At 37.8% G+C, this 26,106-nt stretch overlaps 1 protein-coding gene across 4 annotated transcripts in view; it reads right to left on the bottom strand.

The window, feature by feature from the left end:
• The window catches only part of USO1 (USO1 vesicle transport factor), an 80,597-nt gene continuing 61,837 nt past the window's right edge, over window positions 7,347-26,106 (bottom strand). For 3 of the 4 annotated variants that reach the window (XM_018049589.1, XM_018049591.1, XM_018049590.1), the window contains 11 exons: window positions 25,282-25,392; window positions 24,902-25,020; window positions 24,585-24,766; window positions 23,999-24,120; window positions 21,299-21,437; window positions 20,021-20,184; window positions 19,370-19,453; window positions 12,162-12,260; window positions 10,101-10,208; window positions 8,904-9,119; window positions 7,350-8,388 (listed from right to left, as the gene is read on the bottom strand). In XM_018049589.1, coding sequence (XP_017905078.1) covers window positions 8,299-8,388; window positions 8,904-9,119; window positions 10,101-10,208; window positions 12,162-12,260; window positions 19,370-19,453; window positions 20,021-20,184; window positions 21,299-21,437; window positions 23,999-24,120; window positions 24,585-24,766; window positions 24,902-25,020; window positions 25,282-25,392 — 1,434 coding nt within the window. In that variant the 3' untranslated portion in view covers window positions 7,350-8,298. Of the gene's footprint in view, window positions 8,389-8,903; window positions 9,120-10,100; window positions 10,209-12,161; window positions 12,261-19,369; window positions 19,454-20,020; window positions 20,185-21,298; window positions 21,438-23,998; window positions 24,121-24,584; window positions 24,767-24,901; window positions 25,021-25,281; window positions 25,393-26,106 lie in introns of all 4 variants that reach the window. The other variant, XM_018049592.1, reaches the window with a different exon arrangement.

Here is a 26,106-nt window from a genome sequence, read left to right as displayed (position 1 = left end):
AAAAGCACCAAAATTAGCAAGGAGACTTGAGAAAGGAAAGGGAACCAGTACTATGTACCATATAACACGGATGAGCTCTTTATTGCTGCATCATAAATTATCCCCAAACGCAGTGGCTTAAAACAGCACATACTTATCGCCTATGGTCTGCAGGTCGGGCTTTGGTTCATAGCTTTGCTGGGCTTTTTCCTACAGGGTCTCTCAGAAGGCTGCAATCGGGTGGCAGGCAGAGATGGCGTCATCTCAAGATTCAGCTGGGGCAAGAACTGCTTCCAAGTTCACTTTATGTTTGTTGGGCAGGACTAAGTTCTTTCTGGGCTACTTGACCACAGGCCTTAGTTGGCTGTTGGAGGCTGCCCTCAGTTTCTTGCTAGAGGTGCCTTCTTCATCAGAGCAAATGCTTGGGGAAAGACTTCTCAGGTGGTGCTTGTGATAAAGAACCTGCCTGCCAACACTGGAGACATAAGAGACATGGATACGATCCCTGGATCGGGAAGATCTCCTGGAGAGGGGCATGGCAACCCACTCCAGTATTCTTGCCTGGAGAATCCCTGGATGGAGGAGCCTGGCAGGCTCTGGTCCACAGGGTAGCAAAGAGTCAGGTACAACTGAAGTGACTTAGCACAGCACACACACACAACAGGGTACCCTAAAATGGAAGAAAATAGAAATGAGAACTTCTTAGTAACTGAAACCAAAGTTGAGAGGTAGGTATTAAGGATGACTGAAGTTTCATGTTTGTGCAATAGGAAAAAAGGATGGAACCAGTCCACCTGAAACGAGCCTACAAGAGGACCAGGCTTAGGGAGGGAAGGAACATAAATTTGGTTTTTAACATGTTGTATCTGAGATAGCTTTGTGATACCACTTGGAGACAATGAAGTGGACAATTCTGAACACAGAATTGGCCTGAACACAAAAAAATTTGTGACAGTATGTCTGGATGGTGGTTGATAGCTTTACACTGTTATACTTATTACTGACCACTATTACAGTTACTCTGACTTGTTTAATCATTCATTTGCAGGGATCCCAGCCTGGAATAAGGTGAGGTTAAGAGATCAGTCAGTTCAGTTGCTCAGTCATATCCAACTCTGCAACTACATGAACTGCAGCATGCCAGGCTTCCCTGTCCATCACCAACTCCCGAAGCTTGCTCAAACTTATGTCCATCGAGTTGGTGATGCCATCCAACCATCTCATCCTCTGTCCTCCCCTTCTCCTGCCTTCAATCTTTCCCAGCATCAGGATCTTTTCCAGTGAGTCAGTTGTTCGCATCAGGTGGCCAAAGTATTGGAGTTTCAGGTTCAGCATCAGTCCTTACAATGAATATTCAGGACTGATTTCCTTTAGGATTGACTGGTTGGATCTCCTTGCAGTCCAAGGGACTCTCAAGAGTCTTCTCCAACATCACAGTTCAAAAGCATCAATTCTTCAGCGCTCAGCTTTCTTTATAGTCCAACTCTGACATCCATACATGACCACTAGAAACACCATAGCTTTGACTAGATGGATCTTTGTCAGCAAAGCAATGTCTCTGCTTTTTAACATACTGTCTAGGTTGGTCATAGCTTTTCTTCCAAGGAACAAGTGTCTTTTAATTTCACCATCTGCAGTGATTTTGGAGCCCAAGAAAATAGTCTGTCACTGTTTCCATTGTTTCCCCATCTATTTGCCATGAAGTGATGGGACCGGATACTGTGATCTTAGTTTTCTGAATGTTGAGTTTTAAGGCCACAGGACTGCAAGAGGTCAGTTTTCATTCCAATCCCAAAGAAAGGCAATGCCAAAGAATGTTCAAACTATCGCACAATTGTACTCATCTCACCCCCATGTGGCTCAGCTGGTAAAGAATTCGCCAGCAATGCAGGAGATCTGGGTTCGATCCCTGGGTTGGGAAGATCCCTTGGAGAAGGGAAAGGCTACTCACTCCAATATTCTGGCCTGGAGAATTTAATGGACTGTAAAGTCTGTGGGGTCGTAAAGAGTTGGACACTACTGAGTGACTTTCACTTTCACACGCTAGCAAAGTGGCGCTCAAAATTCTCCAAGCCAGGCTTCAACTGTACATGAACTATGAACTTCCAGATGTTCAAGCTGGATTTAGAAAAGGCAGAGGAACTAGAGATCAAATTGCCAATATCCATTGGATGATCAAAAAAGCAAGAGTTTCGGAAAAATATCTACTTCTGCTTTATTGACTATGCCAACGCCTTTGACTGTGTAGATCACAACAAACTATAGAAAATTCTGAAAGAGATGGGAATACCAGACCACCTGACCTGCCTCCTGAGAAATCTGTATGCAGGTCAAGAAGCAACAGTTAGAACAGGACATGGAACAACAGACTGGTTCCAAATCGGGAAAGGAGCACGTCAAGGCTGTATATTGTCACCCTGTTTATTTAACTTATATGCAGAGTACATCATGCAAAATGCTGGACTGGATAAAGCACAAGCTGGAATCAAGATTGCTGGGAGAAATATCAGTAACCTCAGATATGCAGATGACACCACCCTTACGGCAGGAAGCAAAGAACTAAAGAGCCTCTTGATGAAAGGGAGAGGAGAGTGGAAAAAGTAGGCTTAAAATTAAACATTCAGAAGTTAAGAGATACTTGCTATTAAATTTATTACCTCCTTCCAACTGCACTCATCATGTCCCCCACCCTCAACACCTTGTTTTGAAGAGTTAAGGTTTAATAAAATAAAAGCATGCAGCATCCCATGATCTCCACATCCTGGTATTCATGCCTCTGTGTAATTCCTTCTCAAGAGTGGGCAAGATTTGACTTGCTTCTAGCCAACAGACTATGGCAAGGTGGTGGAAGCCACTCCTGTGATGTATTTTATATAAGACTCAGTCTGCTGTGGCTACACCTTCCCTTGCTGTCTTGATGAAGTCAGCAAGCATGTCGAGGGAGCTCATGAGGCAAGGAACTACGGGTGACCACTAGTTACTGAGAACAGGCTTCGGTCAACTGCCAGCAAGAAACTGAAGCCCCACTTCTATGACTGTAAGGACATGAATTCTACCAACAACTGAATGAACTTTGGAAACCGATTCTCCTCTAGTTGAGCCTGCAGATGGAAATACAGCCTTGCTGCCACCTTGATTGCAGCTTTGGGACAAAAGCAGAGGATCTAGTTAAGCTGTGCCCTGACTCATGACCCAGTGACTGTGGAGATAGTAAGTGTTAAGTCACTAAATTCCTGGTAAGGTGTAATGCAGAATAGAAACCTAGGTAATATTTAAGCTTTTATTCAGCTCATCCTACTTTTAAACATGCTAACCATTTTTGTTGCATAACACTTGCCTGCTTTTTTTGTTTCACAGGCTTTATTTGTGCAATCTCATTTTGGATCTAGTACATAAGGGTGAAAAAAGGATCAGAAAGCCCTCATCATGTCCAGTGCAGCAACTAATTTACATCTCACCTTTTCCCTGATATTTATTATTATTTCAGGGTATTAGCAACATGAAACCATAGAGAGGTGAGAGAGCTTATTAAGAGTCACAAAATGGTGCGCTTTACCTCTATAGATATCCCACTAGATTCAATACATTTAAATAAATCTAGAATTAAAAGCCAGAGCTAAAAAGAGACTAGCAAAGCAATTAATGGAACTCCTGTTTACATTCTCATAGGTAGAATAATGTAATTACAAAGTTGTCTCATGTTTTTGTAATAAGAAAAATCAAAGGTAATATATAATTGTACCAAGGTTGCTGTGTAAAACTTTTTCAAACTAAGACTAGTCACAACTGCTTAGAGTGAATATGGAAAAACTTACATCAAGACAAAAAAAATGAGTTAATCCAAAGGAAGGGAAACTATATTTAAGATACGTGTGTCATACCTCAATGTTTTTCCCTCTGCAAACAGTTATTTTCATTCTGAAAGGTTACAGAAAACCATAAAGCTTCTGAGTTGTAGACATAGAAAACTGCAAGAATAATTTTAGAGTTTCTGGAAGGGAAAGTCATTAATCCCCAAAAGGGACAATTTGATAAAGTAATCTGCATTAAAATGAAACCTTTCAAAGGATATGATTTTCTTTAGATATATATCTTCTATTTGGTTAGCAGGACAGATTCTTAACAAGAAAACAGTTCGATTAGGTTCACTAGTAAAGAACTAGTCTACATTGATGATGTCTTTCATTTAAGCTGTTGGAAAAGGCTTTTTTCATTTTTCAGAATTGCAGTAAGAAACCAGTTTGAAGGTCATAGCTTGCTGTTTTCCCCTTAATTCCAAGGCTCAAATTTGCTGTGGATAAGATGATTTCATTGTGCATTTAATATATCTTAAGATCCTTCCCCAGGACTCAAGGCTGAGCCATCCAAAGGTTTCGTTCTTGGCTGTCTTCTCCCTATACTCACTCTCTGTGAGAACTTACTCTGATGGGTGGGCTTAAATTCCCTCTATATACTATTTTTTCCAGCCCTAATTAGCTCCAAACAGCCTACCAAACATCTATTTGCAGAAATATATCTCCTTGAGTTTCAGATTTAGCAAGCCTAACACCAACTTTAGATCCCACACCAAACCTGCTCCTCCCACCTTCCCCGAGTTATTCTTGTCTTGCTCCTCTACTCCCCAGACACGTGCAATTCACCAACCAGTCTTCTTGAGTCTACCCGTAAAATGCATCCCCAATCCCACCATTTTAGACCCTACCACCCCTACAGTGTAGTCTGAACTGTATGTGTTTTTGCTTAGGTGAGGCCAATAGCCTCCCACTAGTCCCCTGGCTTTCTCTCTTAACCTCTTCCCCAAAGACAATTCTTGACATAGTGGAGAAAGTAATCTATGAATACAAACCAGATCTAATCACTACTCTGGCTTCCCATTAGAGTAAAATATAAACTCCTTTCTAGAAGCTACAAAGCATTTGATACATACGTGTTTACTGTTGTTTACACTGCCAGATATATGGGGAAGTTAAATGGGGAAGGGACTTTGTCTTATTTATAAACTCAGTAAATTTTCATTGAATGAATGCATTTTGCTCTAACAGTAAAGCTTTTTGTTCTGATGAACATTATGAGGCCTCTACCTCGCTGAAACAGAACTTTCAAGAACAGGTTTGATTTTCTATCAGCATAAGTTCAAAGTAACTAAGTTGGTGATAGATAGGGAGGCCTGGCATGCTACAGTCCATGGGGTTGCAGAGTCGGACATGACTGAGCGACTGAACTTACACATTTAAAATGTGAGCTGTTACTTAACCTCTTGTAGTAATCTTGGATGATTATTCTTTTCTGACATGCCAGAGACATGCAACTGTACTTGAATAAAACTTAAAATAAGGAAAGGTATGTCTTGTGCTTTATGATTACTCCACTGTTGTAGTTTCCAATACATGGGAAGACCCGCCCTCCACCTTTTTCTTTTTTGGCTGTGCCACACAGAATGTGGGATCTTAGTTCTCTGACCAGGGACTGGAACTGCACCCCCTGCATTTGCAGTGTGGAGTCTTAACCACTGAACCTCCAGGGAAGTCCAGAAATAGCCTTTAATGTGAAGGCTGAAAGTTGAAAGAACATGTTCAAAAGCAAAGTAAAGGATGAAAAAGAAGGTTATGTGCCCTGATAGCTAATATATTGGTATAGATCTAAAATATTCTTGAAGGAAGCGAAATTAAAGAGTGGTAGAGCACTGAGGGTCTTATTCTTCTCGCTAAGGACTCCAAACAGTAGGCAACTGGAGTCTCTTTGGCTCCTGTTTTCATTTCAGGAAGCTTCAGTTCAGTTCAGTTGCTCAGTCGTGTCCCGACTCTTTGCGACCCCCAAAACTGCAGCACACCAGGGCTCCCTGTCCATCATCAACTCCCAGAGTTCATCCAAAATCACGTCCATTGAGTCGGTGATGCCATCCAACTGTCTCATCCTGTCACCCGCTTCTCCTCCTGTACTCAATCTTTCCCAGCATCAGAGTCTTTTCAAATGAGTCAGCTCTTCCCATCAGGTGGCCAAAGTACTGGAGTCTCAGCTTCAACATCAGTCCTTCCAATGAACATCCAGGACTGATCTCCTTTAAGATGGACTGGCTGGATCTCTTTGCAGTCCAAGGGACTCTCAAGAGTCTTCTCCAACACCACAGTTCAAAAGCATCAATTCTTCGGTGCTCAGCTTTCTTTATAGTCCAACTCTCATATCCATACATGACTACTGGAAAAACCATATAGCCTTGACTAGACGGACTACTGTGGTGAATACTGAGGACGGCCTGGAGAGGCAACGACCAATTGGAGGTGGAGACTGGGTTAGGAGGCTTCAGAAGCAATTCAGGTAAAAACAAACAAACAAACAAGACCCCCAAACTATGGCTACGTTAGGAAGGTGACCTTTTGGGCTCCAGGCTGGACTGTGCAGCTTCAAGGGCTTCTTGCATCTTCTCTACTCCAAGCCAGCCTGAGTGATTGAATTCTGGCAAACTCTCACTGATTTTGCAGCTATTTCTTTCTGAAGATCTTTGGTATTCTGTTATTCTTGGAAGTCTTCTTTTCCTGACCCACTTTTATTCTTATAATATTGGCCTGAAAAGGTCATAACATGGTGTCAACTTTAGAAGAAACGTCACACAGTGTGAGCTGGTCTGGTAATAATCACATGGTCCTCTGATGGCTGATGCCATCTCCAGAGGCGTGGCAGTGTGAGGGGGTGGGATGTGGTGCGTATTCATGGGCGCTCTGTAATACACAACCATCTTCCTTTTCAATACTTCCTTTAAACGTTTGTGCCTCTTAGTGGATTCCTCAAATTATTACTGAAACCAGGAGGTAGATGAAATATATTATGCCCCAACTCTCTTGCTGTCTTGCCTTTAAATAAGCCTGTTGTCATTGTTCAGTCACTAAGCTGTGTCTGATTCTTTGTGGCCCCATGGAGTGCAGCAACCAGGCTGCCCTGTCCCTCAACATCTCCCAGAGTTCACCCAAGTTCATGTCCATTGTAATGGTGATGTCATCCAACCATTTCATCTTCTGCTATCCTCTTCTTTTGCCTTCAATTTTTCCCAGCATCAGGGTCTTTTCCAATAAGCTGGCTGTTCACATCAGGTGGTAAATGTACTGGAGCTACTCTAAGTAAAAATCATTGTGAAGAAAGAACTCCATTGCTCAGTTTACAAACCCTACTTCACCTGTTTTTGTTCAATTAAGTCCCCTCCAATCTTATGGAATCCCAATTGTTAGATTTAAATGATAAGATTGCTGTTATCACCCAGTTATAGCAAAGTCCTCTTAGTAAGAGGACGCTTCTCACCGCTTCCCCCTGCCTCATCCTTTACAAAGAACAAAATACTACCCTCAAAATCTTAAAAAGGGAACCAAGACTAGGGATTAAGTGAACATAATATCTATTTTTATTACGAAAACATTAAATTTTGACACATTGCTTCATTGCTTTTTTAAAAATCTATGATCTGACTTAAACCTATTCAGCAAAAATGCCAATAAATTATATAAACCATAGTTTGAGTCTTTTTTAAAACTAGGAACATAATATGTTTTATAATAATCAAACAATAATACTAAATCTGAGTTGTTATGAGCTGTTAATTTGTAATGTGTTTTAATGTTTAGCTAAAAATAAAACCAAAACCAAACACATGCTAATACACTGTTGGAAAAGTTTCTCAGAAACCTCCTCCTCTTCACTGCGTGTCTGCAGCCTTCTTCACTGAGGTACAGAACACCGCCGTGTCAAGTGTCAAGGCACTCACTCTGAACTGTCTTGTCCTGCTCACATTAGGAGTCATACTGGGTGAAGGGCTGATGATGTGTTACCCCCAGACCATGCTATCTTGCCTTTAAGTACATCCATTTCTTCAAAAGGAAATCATTAGCTAGGAACTCCAATACTTAATTTAGAAACAGTGATTCCAACATATATTAAATCAAATGTGTTAGTACTTAAAAGTCACAAATTCTGAAAAGTAAAAATAGCAGACAAACACAGAACTTCCATAAACAACCAATGAACTAAGGCAAATAGCACTGCCACCACATGCCTGAAAAAAAAAAGGTATATTTTTGGTGTCTATAGTTCTTTGCAAATTATATTTTGGGATAGTTCGGTTCAATAAAAGATGTGTATCCTACATAAAGTTAGAGTAACAGGATTATCAACATGGGTGGCATCATTTAAAAAATACATCAATAGTCATATTAGTGAATGTTTTCCACTTGGTTTCTAAATCTTTATTTTCTGTGGAGGCAAACCAGAGCACTGTCTTAAGACTCCATCTTCAAAGTTACAATACAGTCTCTATCATTCCTAGAGATTTTAAAGCTAGATATGACCCTGTTCCTTGCCATCATCTTCATCTTCATCATCCTCATCATCTTGGTCTCCAGATTCAAGTTCATCCTCTTCTTCAACCTAAAGGGAAAATACTCATTTAACATTATGAAGATCTGGTCACGTCACATTCAACACAAAATGATATCTATTCCATGGATAAATTCTTTACTCTAGTAATTATAGCAGATTATGGGCCATCTGATTTCCTTGATTTAATATTCAAGGTTTCCTGTTATTTTTAATATGAGACAAGATACACAGGTAAACTTGCTGCCAGATGGCTACAACTCTCTACACATAAACCTGAACCAACACAGCAAAATGGGGATGGTACATTTGGATGGTGAGTGTCTCTGTTACCACAGGAGCAAATAAATCAAGTCACTTTCCAGGCTCAGATTCTGAAAGAGAAGAGTTAACAAAAGCTGGAAACTGCATCTAATCTGTGTCTTAAGTCAATTCACATACCTACAAATCTATGCCTGTAGTGCTGATATACAAGCATAACAACATTCCCATGACACAGGACAATGTTTAAAAACACATCATAAAGAAACACATATAAACCATTTTTTGAAACATAACAATCTTACTGGATGACCAAGTTCCTTGAGTTTATTCTTTAATGAAAATATTTTCTGATCTTGATCGGCCAACAGCACCAAGAGATCATCTTGTTCTCTTTTAGCATCTATAATGTCCACCTCGAGCTTGTTTTTCTCATTTTGTAAGATGGCAATGGTACTGTTAGATGAATCCAGCTGTTCTTTAATAGCAGTTCTTTCCTCAGACAGAGCTTTAATTTCATTCTAAGAGAAGAATGGTGAAAATCACCATCAAAAATTAGTATTCACTCTCCTATGGTTTTAACAAATATATTCTTTCTATGACAGATCTCTGTACTCATGCAATCTAAAGAGTTTGGGGTTAGGTGTTGGGGGGACAGGAGATTTAAAATACACACACACACACAAAGTCATCTAGTAACATGAGAATTTATGTTAGGCTATACATCAAAGATGATTGCTGTGAAAATCAGAGTTCGACAACAAAAAAATAGTTTTAATTACCTACTCCTCAAAAAATCCTACTATTTCAGATAATCAGAGGAATAAATAAAGACATTAACATCTTACAGCAGAAGCCTGGTTAGCACCAGAGTTAGGACTCAAATTAAAAAAAAAAATTTTGTCCCAACTTCACATATACAATTAAATGGGAAAGATAGCTTCAAGTAAAATCCATAGCTTAAATATAAAATAATTTGACCACAATCCAAAATGCAAAATCACATGTTATCTTCCTCTTGCCATGTTTTAATTGCTACCTTTCTATTTTTATTACTGTTACCTCATTCTTTACTTCATCCTATCTGTTTTGATTTTTCTGTCACACAATAGGCTGGCAGGATTTAAGGTGTCTGTGTTCTTTAGCTTATGGCTTGTGTATTAGCCAAAGCTATATTCCTTGTTTCTTACTGTGATTAGAGATTGATAAGAAAACTCAACTCTTTTTTTACTTTGACTAAACATGTGCTTTTACTTTCAAGTACACTCATATACAATCTTATTTTACATATTTGATACCATTATTTGAAACAGCATTTAAAAATATTCATTTGTGCCACCTTTAGTCATCAAAATAGGAATGGACTTATTGTGAGGTAAGATCATGTCCCATTTACTTTCTTCATAAATCCAAGAATTTGAGAAATTAAATGAAATAAAATCAAATTCCCTGGAATTCATTTCACATAATATACAATGAATAAAAAGTTTAACCAAACCAACTTTTAACTCTTTAGTTTCTTGTAATAATGCTGACAGTCTTCCTTCTACATCAGTAGTTTTTGTAGCTATTACAGTTTCACTCTCTCCTGGTACAGGAGCTGATTTCACCTGAAAGTAAAAAGTGGGAAAAAAAAAAGTTTCTTTAAAGTTATAATCAATATGAAATTCTAATGATGATTTTTCTTGCTATTTTGAAATTTTATTTCCAGTAACAGAAAAATCTAATTCCCTCAGTATTTACCCTTAGTATCGTGCTCTCCCTAAACAGATGAGTTGCCCTTACAGTGGAGCAGGAGGCTGGGTCAGGAGGGGTGTGGTATAAGCACTCATCAGAGTATAAGGAAGGTTGGTTTAAGCAGCCTCAAGGCCAGGTCAGGCAAGTTATCAATGACGCAGCTCTAATGTAGCTACGGCATAGCATTTAATACGTAGAGAACACTTTTCAGTCTTTTCCTCATAAAATTCCTATAAGTTAAAACTTTACTATCATTTCAGAGAGACAGATGGGGAAATTGAGTTGAATCCCATTAACTGGTAAAATGCAAGTATTTTCTTAAGAGCTATAGGAAATAATCCTAAATCAAAAATTTTCAGTCCTTCCCTCATCTTTTTCCTTCCAAAATACTGGGAAGTGGGGGTGTTGATCTCACATATACCTTAAAATGAGGAAAGGGCTTTGGAACTGGAAGAGGAAAAGAATTTGGAGGTTCATGTTAGACAAAGTCTCAACTGCCTTGAAGACACCGTTGGTAGAAATATGAACATTAAAGGCAATACCAGTAAGGGCTCATAAAGAAAGAGGCAGGCTATAGAGAAAGTTTCTATGGTCTCAGAGAAAACACATGGCATCATAAACAGAATGCTGGTAGAAGTGCGGATGTTAAAAGTTTCGGTGAGGTCTCAGATAGAGGTAGAGGCTTCCCAGATGGCTCAGTGGTAAAGAATCCACCTGCCAATATAGGAGACTCAGGTTAGATCCCTGGGTTGGGAAGATCCCCTGGAGTAGGAAATGGCAACCCACTCCAGTATTCTTGCCTGGAAAATCTCATGGACAGGGTCCCCTGGCAGGCTGTAGTCCATGGGGTGGCGAAGAGCTAGACACAACTCAAGTGACTGAGCACGCACACACAGAAATAGAGACAAGGAACATGTTATTGGAAAGTGGAGAAAAGGTGATCCTCGTTATAATGTGGCAAAGAACTTGGCTGACTTATGTTCTAGTGTTGTGGAAAGCAGAACTTGTGAGTGATGAACTATTGTAGCTGAGGAAATTTCTAAGCAAAGCATTAAAGGTGTGACCTGGTTTCTCCTCGCTGCTTACAGTAAAATATGAGAGGATGAAGATGGATTGAAAAGGGAACTGTTAAGCAAAAGGGAGTCAGAACTTGATGATTTAGAAAATTCCCGGCCTATCCCTACTGCAATCAACGACAAAGCACGTCCCAGTGAAACACCAGTGTGTGGCTGCACAACCATTTGGGAAGAGGTTACTCGTGTGACACACGGACCCAATCAACCATCTCTGCAGAAGCTGGAACAGAGATGCAGTTCCCCGGGAGAGATCCAGGAGAACCTTCTTGCTTGTTGGCTTGGAACCCTGGGAATTGCATGGGTCATCAATAAGGTTTTTGATAATTTTATACCAGTAGAAAACCTGCCAGCTTAGACTGAAAGATGGGGTGAAATATAAAATACCAACAGGGACTTCCCTGGGGATCCAGTGGCTAAGAGTCTGCCCTCCCAATACAGGGGTCGGGGTTCAATGCCTGGTCAGAGAACTGGCGCCCACACACTGCAACTAAGACCTAGGGCAGCCAAATAAACAAATAAAATGCCAACAAAATGAACCATAACTAACTGATAAAACTGACCTGGCAAGTCTGACTATAATACACTGTTTGCATGGCCAAGAAGCCTATGTATCTGAAACTCTGGCTAATGAATAACCATGGAAGGTGCTATCTGACAAATTTGCTTCTTTTCCATAGTGGCTGAGAAATAACCTCCTGACCTTGTATATACTACCTTTCAGAACAAACAAACAAACAAAAAACAACTTACAAATGCTTCAGTTTTCTGTAACAGCTCCTGTTTTTCGGTTTGTAGTTTGGCAATCTCCACAGACTGTGAGTTTAACTGAGACTTTAAAGTTGCCAGTTCCTAAGGGACAAAAATAGTTGGGTTGTAACATTAAATAGTATTAATTTCGTTAAGGAAACGCCTATTTACAGGAAGAAATTATTTCCTTCCTTGGCCCTTCTCTCTAAAATCATCACTTCCAAGTTTTAAAAATTAAGTGAAAGAACTACTCTTGAACTTTGGGTTCAAGATGGAGAATTAAATGCATACATTAAACATGTTTACCACTGCTTCCTTGCAAGATCCAGTGTAAAAAAATCACAAAGGGAGGATAGAAGGAGGAAAGGAAGAAAAGGTGGGAAGAAGGGAGGGAGGAAGGTGGGGAAGAAGGAGGGAGAGAGGGAGTGAGAAAGGACAGGCAGGAGGGAGAAACCCACAGAGACAGAGAACAAGAGAAGAGAAAACAGCACTAAAGTGTGGAATTTCAGAAAGCAAATGACAGTGGTAACCAACTGGCACACCAGAGAGAGCTGACACAGAAGCTGACCTTTAGAGAGCCACTCTGCTGCCTGATTTATAATGCAGAACTACCAAAAGGCCTGGGAACTGGTACCACCAGATATTTTGGAACTGTGAGTAAAACTGGGGTCAAAAACAGTAGGCTTAGAACTTCCCTGGTGATAGAGTGGTTAAGAATCCGTCTCGCAATGCAGGGGACATGGGTTTGATCCCTGGCCCAGGAACTAAGATCCAACATTCCACGGAGCAACGAAGTCCACACGCCGCAACTAAGACCCGATTCAGCCAAATAAATAAAAACAACAATAACAAAACCCAGCAGGGTTGGTTGAAAGTCTGCTTAGAAATAGAGCACTGAATCCCTGTCCTAACTCATGCCTCAGGTAACGTCTCCTTTTCTTTTGTCTAAAGACTAGAGGTATATTATTTGGAATGGGCAAAATAAGATGGTTATAGACTAGGGGGCCACCAAACACTGATGAAAGTAGTAGTACTGTAGTGAAAGTGGTGGAATTAACTGGAAGTTTATGTATTAAGGTTGAAGTTTCCAACCTTCTTGCTCACTCCCCTCAAAACAAGTCCAGGAAAATGAAGCAACATCAAGGGCTATCTTCCCCCATGATATCTGGCAGTGTCTGGAGATACTAGGATGCTGTCATGTAAAAAGTTTCTTATTCTCTTAATATTTTCCATCATGTACATGTATGTCTTTTCTCTGACCGTTTTGTTTCTTCGGTTATCAAAGTAAATTATGTAAAAATTATGGACCGTTTGGTCTTCTTTCTATACTCTATTTTACTATATATTATAAAAAAATCCAAAACTGTTATTTAAAATATATCTTTGGCAAATATGAAAAGTAAATTTTTACTTAGGAGTTATAGACTAAGAGTATATATTAATAAATTAATTTCATTTTAATATAATTTTAGATTTCATAAAATCAGAACAGCATATTAACTCTTCCTCATAAGAAGAAAACATTATGGCCACATTATTGGAGAATTGTAAATCATTATTGACAAATTATTATTATTTTTTAAAATGTTTCATTGTAGAATCCACTCTAGGGTACAGAGACATTACCAAAATAAGTCATTTTGCTTCTCTCTGTCCAGGCATTCCCATCTGATCAGGCATGTCAGAGGGTGACGACCAGCTGACTACTGGAGAAGGAAGTCAGTCCTAGGTTGGTCAAGCTGTTAATTTCTTTTTTTAGTATTACTTTTTTTAAAAAAAAGAAACAAATATTCCTTTTATAGAAAAGGAAGGAAGCAGAGGGGGATGGAAGGAAGAAAAGGCACATTTGCATTACTACAGCAGAAAAAGTTATTTTGCTTTATTTTTAGCTAGAGTCATCTAACTGAAATATATACAAGTTTACTTTCTGTTTTTCCCTTTTCCAATTCTAATAACCAGCATTTTTCTGGATAGAACAATTTAAATGCCTGATACATTTAACCAAGCAGTCACCAAGAAAATTAAGCACAAGACTTTGTATGTTCATATTTGCAGCTTATAAATATATTTAAAGTTTCCTTAATTGCTTACTGGTAATCTACAAATAATCTGGGTAAGATGCTGAAATCTATTAAAAAGACACATATTAATCAAATTAACAAAGATCAAACACAAAGAACAAATATTAAAAGCAGCAAGGGAAAAACAACAAATAACACACAAGGGGATTCCCATAAGGATAACAGCTGATCTTTCAATAGAAACTCTTCAGGCGAGGAGGGAATGGCAAGACATACTTAAAGTGATGAAAGAAAATAACCTACAGCCCAGATTACTGTACCCAGCAAGGATCTGATTCAAATACGAAGGAGAAATCAAAAGCTTTACAGACAAGCAAAAGCTGAGAGAATTGAGCACCACCAAACCAGCTCTCCAACAAATTCTAAAGGATATTCTCTAGACAGGAAACACGAAAAGGGTGTATAAACCCGAACCCAAAACAATAAAGTAAATGGTAACGGGATCATACTTATCAATAATTACCTTAAACGTAAATGGGTTGAATGCCCCAACCAAAAGGCAAAGACTGGCCGAATGGATATAAAAACAAGACCCCTCTATATGCTGCTTACAAGAGACCCACCTCAAAACAAGGGACACATACAGACTGAAAGTGAAGGGCTGGAAAAAGATATACCATGCAAATAGAGATCAAAAGAAAGCAGGAGTGGCAATACTCATATCCAATAAAATAGACTTTAAAACAAAGGCTGTGAAAAAGAGACAAAGAAGGCCACTACATAATGATCAAAGGATCAATCCAAGAAGACATAACAATTATAAACATATATGCACCCAATATAGGAGCACCGCAATATGTAAGACAAATGCTAACAAGCATGAAAGGGGAAATTAACAATAACACAATAATAGTGGGAGACTTTAATACCCCACTCACACCTATGGACAGATCAACTAAACAGAAAATCAACAAAGAAACGCAAACTTTAAATGATACATTAGACCAGTTAGACCTAATTGATATTTATAGGACATTTCACCCCAAAACAATGAATTTCACCTTTTTCTCAAGTGCACATGGAACATTCTCCAGGATAGATCACATCCTGGGCCATAAATGTAAACTTGATAAATTCAAAAAAATCGAAATCATTCCAAGCATCTTTTCTGACCATATTGCATTAAGATTAGATCTCAATTACAGGAGAAAAACTATTAAAAATCCCAACATATGGAGGTTGAACAATACACTTTTGAATAACCAACAAATCACAGAAGAAGTCAAATAAGAAATCAAAATATGCATAGAAACTAATGAAAATGAAAACACCACAACCCAAAACCTGTGGGACACTATAAAAGCAGTGCTAAGAGGAAAGTTCATAGCAATACAGGCATACCTCAAGAAATAAGAAAAAAGTCAAATAAATAACCTAACTCTACACCTAAAGCAACTAGAAAAGGAAGAATTGGAGAACCCCAGAGTTAGTAGAAGGAAAGAAATCTTAAAAATTAGGGCAGAAATAAATGCAAAAGAAAAAAAAGAGACCATAGCAAAAATCAACAAAGCCAAAAGCTGGTTCTTTGAAAGGATAAATAAAATTGACAAACCACTAGCCAGACTCATCAAGAAGCAAAGAGAGAAAAATCAAATCAATAAAATTAGAAATGAAAATGGAGAGATCACAACAGACAACACAGAAATACAAAGGATCATAAGAGACTACTATCAGCAGTTATATGCCAATAAAATGGACAACGTGGAAGAAATGGACAAATTCTTAGAAAAGTACAATTTTCCAAAACTGAACCAGGAAGAAATAGAAAATCTTAACAGACCCATCACAAGCACAGAAATTGAAATTGTAATCAGAAATCTTCCAGCAAACAAAAGCCCAGGTCCAGACGGCTTCACAGCTGAATTCTACCAAAAATTTGGAGAAGAGCTAACACCTATCCTACTCAAACTCTTCCAGAAAATTGCAGAGGAAGGTAAACTTCCAAACTCATTCTATGAGGCCACCATCACCCTAATACCAAAACCTGACAAAGATACTACAAAAAAAGAAAACTACAGGCCAATATCACTGATGAACATAGATGCAAAAATCCTCAACAAAATTCTAGCAATCAGAATCCAACAACACATTAAAAAGATCATACACCATGACCAAGTGGGCTTTATCCCAGGGATGCAAGGCTTCTTCAATATCCAAAAATCCATCAATGTAATTCACCACATTAACAAATTGAAAAATAAAAGCCATATGATTATCTCAATAGATGCAGAGAAGCCCTTTGACAAAATTCAACATCCATTTATGATAAAAACTCTCCAGAAAGCAGGAATAGAAGGAACATACCTCAACATAATAAAAGCTATATATGACAAACCCACAGCAGACATTATCCTCAATGGTGAAAAATTGAAAGCATTTCCCCTAAAGTCAGGAACAAGACAAGGGTGCCCACTTTCACCGCTACTATTCAACATAGTTCTGGAAGTTCTGGCCACAGCAATCAGAGCAGAAAAAGAAATAAAAGGAATCCAAATTGGAAAAGAAGAAGTAAAACTCTCACTGTTTGCAGATGACATGATCCTCTACATAGAAAACCCTAAAGACTCCACCAGAAAATTACTAGAGCTAATCAATGAATATAGTACAGTTACAGGATATAAAATCAACACACAGAAATCCCTTGCATTCCTATACACTAATAATGAAAAAATACAGAAATTAAGGAAACAATCCCATTCACCATTGCAATGGAAAGAATAAAATACTTGGGAATATATTGATCTAAAGAAACTAAAGACCTATATATAGAAAACTATAAAACACTGATGAAAGAAATCAAAGAGGACACTAATAGATGGAGAAATATACCATGTTCATGGATCGGAAGAATCAATATAGTGAAAATGAGTATACTACCCAAAGCAGTTTACAAATTCAGTGCAATCCCTATCAAGCTACCAGCCATATTTTTCACAGAACTAGAACAAATAATTTCAAGATTTGTATGGAAATACAAAAAACCTCGAATAGCCAAAGCAATCTTGAGAAAGAAGAATGGAACTGGAGGAATCAACTTGCCTGACTTCAGGCTCTACTACAAAGCCACAGTCATCAAGACAGTATGGTACTGGCACAAAGACAGACATATAGATCAATGGAACAAAATAGAAAGCCCAGACATAAATCCACACACATATGGACACCTTATCTTTGACAAAGGAGGCAAGAATATACAATGGAGTAAAGACAATCTCTTTAACAAATGGTGCTGGGAAAACTGGTCAACCACTTGTAAAAGAATGAAACTAGATCACTTTCTAACACTGCACACAAAAATAAACTCAAAATGGATTCAAGATCTAAATGTAAGACCAGAAACTATAAAATCTAGAGAGAATATAGCAAAACACTCTCCGACATAAATCACAGCAGGATCCTCTATGATCCACCTCCAGAATCTGGAAATAAAAGCAAAAATAAGCAAATGGATCTAATTAAAATTAAAAGCTCGCACAACAAAGAAAATATAAGCAAGGTAAAAAGACAGCCTTCTGAATGGGAGAAAATAACAGCAAATGAAGCAACTGACAAACAACTAATCTCAAAAATATACAAGCAACTTATGCTGCTCAATTCCAGAAAAATAAATGACCCAATCAAAAAATGGGCCAAAGAACTAGACATTTCTCCAAAGAAGACATATGGATGGCTAACAAACACATGAAAAGATGCTCAACATCACTCATTATTAGAGAAATGCAAATCAAAACCACAATGAGGTACCACTTCACACCAGTCAGAATGTCTGCGATCCAAAAATCTGCAAGCAATAAATGCTGGAGAGGGTGTGGAGAAAAGGGAACCCTCCTACACTGTTGGTGGGAATGCAAACTAGTACAGCCACTTTGGAGAACAGTGTGGAGATTCCTTAAAAAATTGCAAATAGAACTACCTTATGACCCAGCAATCCCACTGCAGGGCATACACACCGAGGAAACCAGAATTGAAAGAGACACATGTACCCCAATGTTCATCGCAGCACTGTTTATAATAGCCAGGACATGGAAACAACCTAGATGTCCATCAGCAGATGAATGGATAAGAAAGATGTGGTACATATACACAATGGAGTATTACTCAGCCATTAAAAAGAATACATTTGAATCAGTTCTGATGAGATGGATGAAACTGGAGCCGATTATACAGAGTGAAGTAAGCCAGAAAGAAAAACACCAATACAGTATACTAACACATATATATGGAATTTAGAAAGATGGCAATGACGACCCTGTATGCAAGACAGCAAAATAGACACAGATGTGTATAACGAACTTTTGGACTCAGAGGGAGAGGAAGAGGGTGGGATGATTTGGGAGAACGGCATTGTAACATGTATACTATCATGTAAGAATCGAATCGCCAGTCTATGTCCGACACAGGATACAGCATGCTTGGGGCTGGTGCACGGTGATGACCCAGAGAGATGTTATGGGGAGGGAGGTGGAAGGGGGGTTCATGTGTGGGAACGCATGTACACCCGTGGTGGATTCATGTCAATGTATGGCAAAACCAATACAGTATTGTAAAGTAAAATAAAGTAAAAATAAAAATTAAAAAAAAAAAAAAAAAAAGAGAGAGAGACTGCACAAGTAGGAAGGAAACCAGTCACCTATAAGGAGTGCTTCCTAAATTATGCTTATTTCCACTAATATACAGTGCAATGAGAAAAATAAGTAGAATGGGGCAAATTTTCATAATATTATTAATACGTATCTTATACTATGTTTTATTCTACTCTTTTGGTGTTAAAAGGCCATTCCCTAGCTTTTATGAAATGTTGGTATTAATAATGTTGATTTTCTCTGTTTGTAATTTTAAAACTGACAATACTTGGAAAATTAAAATTGGCAACTCTAAAAAAAATAAAAATAAAGATCAATGCATGGCTAAAAAAAAAAAAAAAAAAGAACACCACTGAAAAATATACACCATAAAAAGCAAAATACCATTATTGTACAATTAAAACAGCTTCTGTATTTTCAAATGGCTGTTTTCACTTGATAGAGAAGTGAAGACGCCTGACAAAGCAGTTCTAGATTAATGCAGGGCTGTTATGCTATTATAATTAAAACAAGACAAAACAGAGCCTGAATCAAGCTGAAAAGTGACCTGTTTTAACTCTGCAATTTGTTCAGAATCTCCTGCTGTTGCTGAAGACTGTTCATTTGTGCCAGGTGATGGTTGGGAAGATTTCTACAAAGAGCAGAAAGATAAACTGTGAAATAAATTCAGTTTAAATAGGAAAAAACGAAAAACTGTACACATATAAGCTATGCCTGGTACATGTATACCAAAAAATTCCACACTGACATTTAAAATTTTATGCCCAAAATAACATTTCAACATAGCACATCTTGCCAACAAATTTTCCATAGCTAATCAACTCATACCAAGTAATTTATTAAATCTAAGCACTTAACTGAGATAATATGAAGAAAAGAGCATAAAAGCAGGTATTTACTGAGTGATTTCCATGTATTAAAAGAGCTTCATATGGAGTACCTCATTTAAATCGCACAGCAATGGGACAGATACCACCACCACCATTTTACAGCTCAGGAAACAACTTTAAAGAGGTTAACTAAGTTGCTCAAATTCAGTTAGCTAGGATGCATTCATTCTTTAGACTGTCTGACTCCAGAGCTCACGTTCTAAAACCTTAAAATGATAACTTTAGCTTAAGGGATCCAGAAATAGAAACAAGCAGGATAATGAGAATTATTTTTGATCTCGTTTAAAAATTTTGTAACATTCACTTACCAAATTTTCAATCAAAGAGTCTTTTTCAGCCAGCTGACTTTGTAAAAGTTCCCGATTACTTTTTAATTCTTCTATCTCTTCTCGCAGCCTACTAATTTCTTCTGGCTGAATGCCATTCATCTGAGCCCCATCACTGTAAGGACCTTGATGCTGACTGTCTTTTCCTATTAGCCATGAAATTTGAGAAGTCAGCATGAAACTTTTCATTTTTTGAGCTGATAATTCAAGCATAAAATAAATACATAATTTCCTGAATAATTACTTTGGAGGCACTTTTGCATGCACATTTCATCTTTGCAAACCAGTGCACTGACAAAAATAACGAACTGATGTTTTCACGGTTTCTGGGAGGAAAAACAGCATAGTCTTAAGACTAAACTGGCTTAGTGATCTAAAATTAAGAATTATAGTAGTTTCAATTCCATCACTTAATATAAGAGAAAATAAAATCTTTTTAGAAATCTTCACAAAAGAATAGCTTCCTTTAAGGCCTAAAAGAACTGACGAATTATTGTCATAAATAGAGGAAGTAAAAGTTCTTTTCTTCTGAAAATTTTGGTTACCTTCATATAAATAAAGTGAAAGTGAAAGTGAAGTCGCTCAGTCGTGTCCGACTCTTTGTGACGCCATGGACTGCAGCCCACCAGGCTCCTATGTCCATGGGATTTTCCAGGCAAGAGTACTGGAGTGGGTTGCCATCTCCTTCTCCAGGGGATCTTCCTGACCCAGGGATCAAACCCGGGTCTTCCACATTGTAGGCAGACGCTTTTACCGTTTGAGCTACCAGGGAAGTCAAACTATGTTTCTAAGTAGCCAGCATTACAATCATAAGCAGTATAGAATGAGACTATTTACAAGCATTTGAGCCCTTAGCATGTGCCAGACACCAAACCAGAATTTTATGTATATTATTTTATTTAAATCTCAGCTCCACTTTGCAGATTAAAAAAAAAAAAATGGAAAGGTTAGACCAGTCCTTCAAAACTGGCTATATACATTAGAATCACCTGGGGAGCTTGTAATAATCACTGATGCCTGGACCCAATCCCTAACTAATTTAATTAGAAACTTCAGTGGGGGTCTCAGTATCGGTATTAAAAAAAATCTCAAGGGATCTCAATGTGCAGGTAGCTAAGGTTGAGAATCAATGGAAAACAAAGAGATTAGACTTCAAATTCTGACTTACACTTCTGTCATAGCGATTAAAGTTAAAGAAAGATGAGTCCACAAGAATAATCTCTAGGGGACACTACAATAGGAATGGCTAGCTACACTTACCTAGCTGTACTTTAAGAAGATTATATTGATCCTTGTGTTGCTGAATCTGAGATACTTGTTGTGTGACTGCTGTCTGGAGCTGTTCATTTTGACATTTTAATGTAGAAATCTGCTGCTTTAATTCCTCCAGTTGCAGATCCTGTGAAACAAAACATAACTCAAGTGTTTTAAATTCATACTAATGAGCTAAAATTAAGAACAAGTTAAAAATTAGAGATTACTTTGGATGAGGATGTTAAACTATTCAACATTTTCAAAATCATTCAATAATTAAGCAATAACATATTAATATATGTACTAAGGCCAGTTAACATGTAGCAGAACTGTAAGATTTCAAGGCCTCACTACAAGATACAACCTGCAATCTCACTGTGAGTTTTGGTTTGGGGGCAGCGGTGGGAGGGGGGTGGTAGTGTCAATTTTGAAAACTTCATTTTATGGTCCATCAAACTAAAAAATGTACACACACAAAAAAAATGTACACCAAATTATTTAAGCTTAGCATATGTATGTACCTCTATTACTTTTAACACTAAAAGACATGCAGGGGACTTCCCTGCTGGTCCAGCGGTTAGCTTAGGACGTCGCCTTTCAATGCAGAAGGTGTGGGTTCCGTCCCTGGTCAGGAGCTAGGACCCCACATGCCTCTTGGCCAAAAAACCAAAACATAAAACAGGAAGCAATACTGTAACAAATTTAGTGAAGACTTTAACAACAGTCCATGTTAAAAAAAAAAAAAAAGACAATCACAGAACATTTAGAATTAAAAAAGAAGGCTTTCACTTCTTACCACCTCCTAATTTAACTGGTTGGAATGTGATCTGTTTTTCCAACCCAAGTTTTTTAAACTTATCATAATCAGTCCATACATAATTTCTTAACCTTTAATCTGCCTACTATTCAATCATAATTTCCTCATATTAATCAGGAGATACAATATAATTTATATTCAAAAACAACACAAAGGCTGCTCTCCATTTTTCTAAGTGATAGTATCATTACAATAAATATCTTAGTCAATATAACTGTTTTCCTGAATTTTGGAGAATTTCCTTAGGATTGATTTCCAAATATAATTCAAAGTTTATATAAACATTTTATAGCTCTTGAGGCTTGTTGCCTAATTGCCAAATGGTATTCTAATTGGTGAGAATATTTAAAATTAACATTTCTAAAGAAGAATCATTACAGTAATTGTGTCAAATCACTCTTTTCTTCTTCCAAATCAACCATATTTATCAGCTCCAAGTATAGGCTATAATATTGCCTTCCAAGTTCTTATTTCCCACTGCTGTAAAGATTACATTTTACCATCTGGAAATGACTGTCATTTTGTACTAAGATAGACGAAAAATTCTAATAACCATGAGCAGAGTAATGATTCAAATTTGGATCATTCAAAGATGATTCTAATTTACTAATTTGCTTATAAACTGAAAAGCTCAGACTGAATGCTAAATATACCTCCAGTATATTTTTATTCTTTTTTAGAGTTTCATTCCCAGCAGTATACATTGTGGGGAAAAGAAAGTGAAGTTAGCTCTCATTTAGAGGGCTCTACCCTAAAGCTCCTTCTTGCCACACCTGCCTCAGCTGTGCACAGTCAGCAGGGAGTGGAGGGCAGTGCAGGAAAGGGATGGTGGACCTGCCTCACGTGAAACTGTCTCCATGACCCTTGAACTTTAACACCAGTAATCTCATTTTACAGATAATACTGCAGCACTTTCTAGGATTCCATTCCAATAAAGGTACATATGCCACAGTGAGGAATTAAATGAGAGAAGAAAATCAAGAAACACAGCTTGAAGGAATAAGAAGCTAAGGTGCTGAATACTATTCAAGTGTGGGCTTCACTGGTATCCTGCAGAGAAAATGTCAGTTGATGATTGTGAAACTATAGTTTCAACTTCAATCATTACCTACTCTAATAAATCAGCTCCCCCTACTTTGTAGGGATATTGTGAAAATGCTGTGAAAATTAAATGTGACAGTATTTAAATGTGCTCAGTGAGTACCCACAACACAGGAAACAAAAACCAGCAGTCACCATCAGCACTGTCAGCTCCCTAATTTCCAGCCATCACAACCATATCCTTCCTTCCCTCCAGCCCTGCCTCTCAAATTTCCCTTTATATAGCCAACAAAGATTCTGTGTACACATCAGCAACAGTTGTCTTCCTTCTTTTTCCTTTTGCTAAGCTTACTCATAGTTATCCTTTTAGGGGGACTCAGCTTCTCTGTTTTCCCCAAGCTTCTACCTAGATAAATTAGGTACCTCTCAGTGCTGCTATACACCTTTGATTATCTTTACTACTCGACTTGCTAAACACATATTAAGCTCTCAGTTTGCTGAACACTAGGATGCTTTTGAATTATTTAGGTAAATGATGAGTTTTACTTTGTGTATCCTCTTGCATTTGGAAATGCCAAGAGAAATTCTTCCCTAAAGCAGAAAAGTATGAGTGGTTAGTCATGTCCAACTCTGCAACTCCACAGACTGTAGCCCGCTAGACTCCCCAGGCAAGAATATTGGAGTGGGTAGCCATTCCGTTCTCCAGGGGCTCTTCCCAACCCAATGACTGAACCTGGGTCTCCTGTGTTCCAGGTGGATTCTTTACCATCGGAGTCACCAGGGAAGCCCCAGAAAAGTATCTAAGCTTCTAGTATAACAGAGACTGTATACAATTAATCAGTACGTACTTGCTCCCGAATCATATTTTTGTAGTGAGTCACAATACTGTCATGCTGCTCTAATGTTTTCTTCACCTCTTCTTCTTTTTTATCTTCTTCACTGGACTTATAAATAGCCTTAGTTATCACACCTATAAAAGAAGACATTTAAAAATACTGTTTTATTATCAAGACTTATCAGTAAAAACACATGGCCTAACTGCATGAGGCTTTGGGCTTCGGTGGCTCAGCAGTAAAGTCTTTTGCTAATCCAAAAGACGTGGGTTGAGTCCCTTGGTTGGGAAGATTCCCTGGAGTAAGAAATGGCAACTTACTCAAGTATTCTTTTCTGGGAAATCCCATGGATAGGCTACCGTCCATGGAGTCACAAGAGTCAGACATGACTTTGCAACTAAACAACAACTGCATGAGAGATCAGAAGTCATCTTTCCAATCTTACTGAATGCCAAAAGTCCTTGAATGGGCTACAGACCAAGAGCTAAAAAAAGGATACTTTTAGGCTGATCATATAATCTGCATGCATCCAGAATATACATATAAAGTAAAATCACAGGTACTTTCTAACGAGTATCAAGATGAACTCTTGTCGTCTTACCTTCAAGTTCTTTTACCAGTTTTGTAAACTCATGATCAAATATCATGTATTCTGGACTGGGGAAGTTTGGCTGGGGTTTCTGAGACGCTCTGGAATACAGCTCATGTTTGCTAATAAATCCTAGTTTCTCTATGAAATTCTCTTTGCCAATCCTCTTCTCTATCAGTTGTTTTAGTTTCTCTCTACAGAGATAAGTATATTGAGATGCTTAAAAAGTCATAACAAAACAGAAAAGCCTGGTCTACATTATGCTTTGGCAGAAAAAAATTTATCATTATCTATTGATGACATCAGCAAATCATTTTCCCCTTACTTACTTCATATAGGTCTCAAGAGAGTTATCATTGAAGTAAATTGAAATGCCCAACAAGAGAGCACATAAGCCTTGGACCAACTGTTCTTCTTCTCCAAGATTTTCTGCAATTTGTCCTGTAAGCTGAAATCTTTGTTAAGGAAACTAATGGTTCATAGTATCAAGAATAATTCATTTTACAATTTGAATCTGACACGTATTTCATGTAATTTTCAACAAGAAATTCTATATGCAACCCAAGAAAACATAAAACAGTGGTATATATGTACACACACCGCACCCCCCGCAACACACAGCTTAAGCAAGCATCAGCTACCTCTAATCGAGAAGAAGAAATAGAAAAAATAAATACTTACATGTATTTTACTAAAACATAAAGGATACAAATGGAACATTGGCTGAATTGTGAAGAAAGTGTGTCACTGCAATGGGGCAGTTGCTAAGCCAGGTACAAAGCAACATTAGTAATCCAACTCTTGTCTGTATTTTGCTTCCCTGCAATAAACAAGTTAGCAGAAATCTTTTTATGTTTTTCAAACTTGAAGTTGCCCTAAGATCCCTCCCCATCTACATAAAAAGACATTTAACAGCTTATAAAAGATGTACCGGGAATCTGGATTTTAAAAATTGAACAAGAAAATGCACTCTTGTGTCCTCTTTGGACTGTACTTCCGAAACAGAGAGCAGAAATTAGACTTGATCCATATTTATAATCATACACCAGGTTATCTAAAATATTGTTAGTGTAAAACCTGATATGCTCAGGAAGAAATATATGATGTGGATGCTTATAATTTATCAATCTTAAAACACTTTAGCATAAATTTGCTGGTAAATTTAATATGTTTCAATAGGAATTAAAAAAAAAACTAGTTCCTAATAAAAACACAAATCCTACCTCCTTCAAAAAATATTAAAACAAAACAAAGACATAATCTCCTGAATTATTTAGTTAAATTCCATTAAAGAATATATTTCTCTAACAGGAAAATAAATAAACCACGTTACAAACTCCTGAGAAATGCCAAATAATGAGAAATCACAAGCATAATGGAGAAGAAAAAGATTTATTTAAATTAACTAAGTTCCTCAAACCTCTAACTATACTGCTGCTAAGTATGTTAAACAATATTGAAAACTAGCATGTCCATCAACATTACACTTTCCTAAATTTCCATACAGCACATTTACATCCCTTATATGAGGTAT

Source organism: Capra hircus, chromosome 6, assembly GCF_001704415.2.
Source record: "Capra hircus breed San Clemente chromosome 6, ASM170441v1, whole genome shotgun sequence".
Lineage (NCBI taxonomy): Eukaryota > Metazoa > Chordata > Mammalia > Artiodactyla > Bovidae > Capra > Capra hircus.
This window is presented reverse-complemented; position numbering and strand designations above follow the sequence as displayed.